This window comes from Gracilinanus agilis, chromosome 3 (genome assembly GCF_016433145.1).
Source record: "Gracilinanus agilis isolate LMUSP501 chromosome 3, AgileGrace, whole genome shotgun sequence".
NCBI classification, from domain to species: domain Eukaryota; kingdom Metazoa; phylum Chordata; class Mammalia; order Didelphimorphia; family Didelphidae; genus Gracilinanus; species Gracilinanus agilis.
The window spans coordinates 616,637,399-616,643,962 of NC_058132.1; the positions used below are offsets into that span (position 1 = coordinate 616,637,399).

At 47.8% G+C, this 6,564-nt stretch overlaps 1 protein-coding gene across 1 annotated transcript; it reads left to right on the top strand.

Annotated features, from left to right (window-relative positions):
• The first annotated feature begins 278 nt into the window (after positions 1-278).
• Positions 279-6,311, top strand: TMEM198 (transmembrane protein 198). Its single transcript, XM_044667574.1, has 4 exons — positions 279-444; positions 3,670-4,245; positions 5,379-5,581; positions 5,938-6,311. The coding sequence occupies exons 1-4, from the start codon at positions 279-281 to the stop codon at positions 6,073-6,075; spliced, it is 1,083 nt and encodes a 360-aa protein (XP_044523509.1). The 3' UTR covers positions 6,076-6,311.
• The last annotated feature ends 253 nt before the right edge of the window (positions 6,312-6,564 follow it).

A 6,564-nucleotide genomic window follows, 5' to 3' on the forward strand; every position in this document is an offset into this window, starting at 1 on the left:
TGGCCCTTTCAGGCACTAGTAGCCTTCTCTCTCCTGTAAGGGCCTTGGAACTGGAGGACCCGTGTGCCTCTCCTTGGTCCTGTGTGGTCAGATTAAGTGCCCTCCCTGATAATTGAGACTGTCCCGAGGAGTCCTTTTAGAAAGCCTCCTTAGACTTCCTCCCTCCAGCTCCTAACCTTGGCTCCCATCCCAGTAAAAATGGACTTCTGTGACCCCTCTTCTCTCTCTGCCAGGCTGCCCCTGGTGGGTGACCCCACACCCCTGCCCTCCTTGGCGCCATGTCCGGCACTGTGGAGACACTACGGTTCCAGCTGCTACCTCCCGAACCAGATGAACCCCTCTGGGGCCTCCCCTGTGAGCAGCCCCTGGAGCGGAGGTATGAGGCGCTGCCCTCCCTCGTCTGCACCATGTGCTCCCTCTTCGGCGTTGTCTACTGCTTCTTTGGTGAGGCCCAATCCCTGGGGGCTAATCCCTCCACACAGACCTTTAGTCTTAGGGTTCCCTAAACCATCATTTTAACTTCTCTCATTCCTTTCCTCATTCTCCTTCCCAGACCCCCCCCCCCAAGCTATTTTCTGAAGTATGGTGCTAGAAAAAAGGGCAATGGGGACTTTGGTGGTTGGGTTCAGGGCTAGGGCAGGGACACTGGGTTGGTGAAATCTCTAAACATCTTCTAGTCCTAAGAGTAGCTGAATCTGGGAAGCCAAGGCCAAGGCTGCTTCTTGTGTATGCCACCTCCTCCTTCCCTTCTGTGAATTTATCCCTTTTATAGACTGTGACTGAACCCCTTATGATGGAGTTGTAATAGGGCTGAAAGATGTTCCCCAATCCAGGGGTATATTTATGAGCTTGGCCAGGTTGCCTTTTCTAAGGCAAATTATAGACTGCCTAGGATTTACTTGCAAGGGAGTCTAGCCTCTCTTTTCCCTTTTCCCATTTTTCCTGACCCCAAATCCAAATATTTTTACCCCTCCCCTTGAATGCTGCATCCCAAATCAAGTGCTAAGGGCCTCAATATTACCTGCTTCTGAGTGACACATGACATTTCACTGGAGTGACACCTTGACTATCTACCTAATCTTTTTGGGCCTCAGTTTCTTCATCTGTCAAATGATAAAGCTGGATTAGATGACACATCTAAGGTAGTTTCCAAGTCTAAATTTGGCCCCAATGCAATTTCCACATTTTCAGTTCCATGTCTTCCTTAAACTCTGACTTTTCAACCAGATCTCCTTTCCTCTCCCCAAGTCCAAATACCTCATTGTTTCTTGGTTTGCAATCTCTTTCTTGAACCTTGATCTCTAATCACTTCTTCAGTAGATCCAGATCTAGCTCCTAGATTTTGCCTCCAGGGATATCCATTTCTTTGGACATCCAAGTATAGGGTACCTTTGCTCTTGGAACTATGACTTTTATTTTTCATTACTTTCTAAACTTAGCAGATTATTGGACTGCAACTCAAAGTATCATGCTTCCTGTACTTTTTCTTGGTTTCCAATCCTTGCCTAGTTCCTTAGGCCCTGAGAGCTGCTGCATCTAAGCCTTAACGACTATTTCTCCCCTCTTTTGCAATTACAACGATAACTCGAGATGCTAAATTCTGGTATCTACTTTCTCTTTCTTTTCTAACTCTGGTTGCCACAAAGTAGAGGCAGCAAGAGTTAATTTCTAGGCTTATTTACAAGGGAAAAGAGCACATGCAAATTAAGAATACACTAGGGTAGGGTAATTAGAAATGCAAATAGGAGGGGAAAAAACTATTCAGTCCTAGCCTGGGGGATACTGGATAGTAAGTTATTCTACCTAGCCTCAGTTTCCTGGGGCTAGCTTGATCTGCCGTACTATCTAGCTCTAGAATGGCTCCCTTGTAGTAGTCTTACATGCTTAAGAAAATGACATCCTATGCCAACAGAACATCCTTCATTGACTTAGAATTAACCTACCCGAGTGGACTTTCAGGGTATGACACAATTTACTGTTATCTCCCTTTTGCCAAACATAAAAGTGAATCAAAGTCATAGGAATGTAAGAGGTCATTTAGCACATTTCTCCCCCTCCCTAATTTAAAAATAATGAAACTGAGGGCCAGAGGGGTTAGGCCCAAGGTTGCACAGGTGAGAAGTATCAGAACTGAGATTTGAACCAAGATTCTTTGACTCTAATCCAACCCTATTTCCACAGCCCCATGATGCTCTTAAAGAACTAACATAAAATGATTTTTTCCTATCACTTCAAAAAATAGAATACAGCACCACTCCAAATATACACATAGTTTTCTGTCACATATTTTTATACTCAGGGTTCCCCAGTCTTTTGGGGTACTCTACAACATGGCCTTTATTTTGCGTGTCATCGTTACCCATTGTTCTGATCCTCATCTCTATGATGCCTTCATGGCACCTTTTTTTTCTGGCCCCCAAGGTCCCAGCCTTTGACCCCATGTTTCATATCTCTGACTCCCCCATAACCCTCAGATATGAACTTTCTGTATCTTTCATCTTTGACCAACTTATCTCCATCTTTTTGAGTTTTCTATGAGCCCCAAATCTCTGACTCCTTGGGCTGCTCTCTGATGTTCTACATCTGTGACCCCATCTCTTGAGGCCTTTATGAGAGCTATATATATACCTCTGTAGCTCTGATCTCTCTGCTTCCCACTCCTATGGCCTTCACTTCTCTCTAACTTCTGTCTTTCTGACCTCTTATAAATGTCATCTCTCATATTTACCCTTACCCCATCTCTCAGACCCTCCTTCCTTCATTTTTCTGACACTCCTTTGTGAATGAAGGGACCTGGAAAAGGGTTCAAAGAGAGACCATGGAAAGGATGTATGACCCTATAGTGAGAAAGGGCCAGGAGAACATGTGTGGCTAGTTAGCCCAGGATGCTGTTGCTAGTTTATTTTGAATAGATATAGGGAACTTGAGAATAAAATGAGTGTGATCTGTAACTTGACAATTGCTCTGTGGATCTGTTCCTGCCTCCCCCAACCCCTCCCCCTTTCTCTTTAAAGTTTAGTAAAGTCCTTTGTTTAAAAAAAAATCCAAACTCTGCCTTTTCAGCACTAAAGGATATAGAAGGCAGAGGTTCATATTTAGACCAAGAGAATTTGGAGGTATTATGGAAGTCAGGTAAGGCCTACTGACTGACAGTTCACATTAACAGCTTAGGAATCAAGGGCAAGGGAATAAACTGGATAGAAAAGAAAACTTCAGGACCTAGGTATGGCTGAGAAAGACAGTGCCCCTTCTACTTGGGGTCCGTTTCTTAGTATGGGATCCCACTGACCATCTCCATAAGCCCCTCAGTTTTCCCAACTCTCCGACCCCTCTCTGTCCTCCAGCTACCATCATCTACATGACTTTCCTTTGGATTGCATTGTCTCTGTGTGCTCCTTGGGTGGCAATCCACTCGGACCCTAACACCATAATCTCTATCCCTCTGGTCCTATGACATTTATTTGATCTTTTTCTGATGTCCTGTTGTTGCTCCTGACCTTTCATCTCTTTGACCCTTTTTCTCTGGTCTGTTTCTCATCTTTACATTCCCCTTTTTCTGACCCCTTCAGGCTCCCCTTTTTCTGATATCCCATGACCCTCATTTCTCTGACCTGTTCCATGACCTTGTTCTTAGCCCTTTCTCTGCATCCCTACCCATGTTCCCTACAGGTTACCGCTGCTTCAAGGCTGTGCTTTTCCTCACGGGACTCCTGTTCGGTTCAGTGGTCATCTTCCTGCTCTGCTACCGAGAGCGGGTGCTGGAGACGCAGTTGAATGCTGGGGCAAGTGCGGGCATTGCCCTGGGCATTGGCCTGCTGTGCGGGCTGGTGGCCATGCTGGTGCGCAGTGTGGGGCTCTTCCTGGTTGGGCTGCTGCTCGGGCTGCTGCTGGGGGCAGCTGCCTTGATGGGCTCAGGCCCCTTCTACCAACCAGGCTCTGTATGGGGGCCACTGGGGCTGTTGTTAGGAGGAGGCCTGCTGTGTGCCCTGCTCACATTGCGCTGGCCTCGTCCATTCACCACTCTGGCCACTGCTGTGGCCGGGGCTGCACTGATTGCTGCCGCAGCCGACTACTTTGCAGAACTGTTGCTGTTGGGGCGCTATGCCGCAGAGAGGCTTCGGGCTGCCCCAGTGCCTCCACTTTGTTGGCGGAGCTGGGCCCTGCTGGCCATCTGGCCGCTGCTCAGTCTGATGGGCGTCCTAGTACAGTGGAGAGTCACAGCTGAGGGGGACTCACATACTGAGGGTGAGACATTGTGCCAGTGTGGCAGCTACTGGGGGTGGAAGAGAGGGCAGAGGAATTAATTGCCAATTGGTGAGAGAGATGCTGGAGTCAGGGTGAGGAAAAAACCTGAGGGAACTCATAGCAAGGACAAACAATTTAGGAGTGGGGTGGTGAGGGGGACTTATACATGAAGGGTTGATGCATAGGGTCATAGATTAGATCCAGAAGGGAACCTTGGAGGTCATGTGGTACAACTTTCTGTGACTTCAAATCCATTAGATGTAGAGTCCATTCTTGGAATGCCCTCCATTAGATCTAGTGTCCATTCTTGGAATGCCCTCCATTAGATGTAGAGTCCATTCTTGGAATGCCCTCCATTAGATCTAGTGTCCATTCTTGGAATGCCCTCCATTAGATCTAGTGTCCATTCTTGGAATGCCCTCCATTAGATGTAGAGTCCATTCTTGAAAGGTGGGTTCTCACCATGGAGGGGGGAGAAGGGAGATAGAGAAGTTGACAAAGACCCAGGAGGATTGGGATGGTGTTCAGGGAAAGGGAAAGTGTGTAGGAGAGGGGATGGCTGATAAAGTAAGATTATATTTGTGGACTGGGAGCTAAATATGGAGGGATCATGGGAGAGGGAATGGAGTTAGTAGAGATAAAGGAAGGCAGAAGAACATTTCCACACTGAGGGTGAGAGATTCTAAGGGATGGAATAAATAAAGCAAATGAGGAGTTCTGTAATTCTAAAGATTGGGAGAGTAGGGCAAGGAGAATGACCCTTTTAATGGTGAGAGACAGAAAAAGTGCTTTCTAGGCTTATAAAGCACTTTCTTCCTGACAACCATCTGAGGTAGGTAGAGTGAATATTATTCTAATTTTGAAGTTAATATTAATTTATTTGTCCACCATCAAATGGGCTTGAAGTGGCAGGGAGAGGGCTGGAACCCAGGTGTTGCAATTACAAGTCCAGTAAGCTCTCCATCGTACTCTTATCAGAAGATTTGGGGAGCACATTTAAAAAATGAGGGGTAAATGACAGATTTTTGGGAGCTTGGAGCTACTAGTTTAGGAGGCAATGAATGAGGTTTGGATATAAAGGGGAACCTGGGTTCCCAGGGGTCACTTTTCTTCTCTACCTCCTGCCCTCTCAGTGGTGATTAGCCGACAGCAGCGGAGGGTCCAATTGATGAGAATTCGGCAACGGGAGGAGCGGAAGGAGAAGCGGAGAAGGAAGAGACCCTCTCGGGCTCCTCCTCGGAGTTCCAGGGCCCCACCAAAGCCAGGCCCTCCTGACTCTGGCTATCGACGAAGGCCTGTGCCTGTCAAACGCTTCAATGGAGACGTGCTCTCCCCTGTGAGTATCCTTCTCTAGACATCCCTACTTGTCTTGGGTTTGATAATGAGGGTAAGTGTTCAGGACTGTGGCATCTAGTTTGGGCTGTTCCTAATGTCTGGACACCCTAGAGAGATCTTGTTTGCTGGCACCAGAAGTCATCACTTCAGAGAGGAGGGTTCTGCTAGTTCAGAGTCTCAGGGCCCTAAATTTGAAAATCAGAAAGGGTTTAGGATCTAAGGCTTATGGATTTTAAGGGTGGAGTGTCATAGGAATGAGTTTTAGAGGGGGAGTTTTGGGAAACTGATCATGGATGGGGAGGTCTCAAGAGTGTGGATTTAGGGGTGAATTTCAGATTTGTCATTTCTTCTACCTAGAGCTACATCCAGAGCTTTCGGGACCGGCAGACTGGGAGTTCTCTGAGCAGTTTTGTGGCACCGCCCGTAGACCTGGATTATGAATGTGGTTCCACAGTGCCACTGACAGCTGCCTCAGGCCCCCCTGTTCGTGTGTAGCTGACCCTCATCTGGTCAGAGGAGACCCTGAAACTTGACTCTGGATACTTCAGACACTGACTCTGCCAGTCTGGGGTGGTGGTGGGGAATAGCTTCATCCTTGCCCCATGGATTGACCTGAACCAGGGCTTCATTCACTGCCCTAGGGCTGGCCTCCTGATCAGAGTTCCCTTGGGGGGTCAATTACCTGAGGGTAATCTACTCAGACTCCTCCCTCAGGGGCTACTGAGAGTGAATCTGGCCCATTTGGGTCCCTGAAGGAAAAGGATCTGCCTTTGGGGCTGAACTCAGGAGTTTTGTGTTTGTATGTTGGGGGGGTGGAGGGGACCCAGCCCCCTTGCCTTAGATCTCTGGTGTGTAGGGCTGCTTTCCAGGGGACACTCAGCCTTCTCTCTCTCTCTCAATGTTCTGGATCCTAAGGGCCATCCCCCTGCATGCCTATGTTGGTGGGACAGGCCCACCCTTGTCACCTCAACCCCAGCTCAAGGG

Coding starts and splice junctions, on each gene's coding strand:
- TMEM198 (XM_044667574.1), top strand. CDS start 279: ATGTCCGGCACTGTGGAGACACTACGGTTCCAGCTGCTACCTCCCGAA. Junction 4,246..5,378: donor GGGGGACTCACATACTGAGG/GTGAGACATTGT, acceptor CTGCCCTCTCAG/TGGTGATTAGCCGACAGCAG. Junction 5,582..5,937: donor ATGGAGACGTGCTCTCCCCT/GTGAGTATCCTT, acceptor TCTTCTACCTAG/AGCTACATCCAGAGCTTTCG.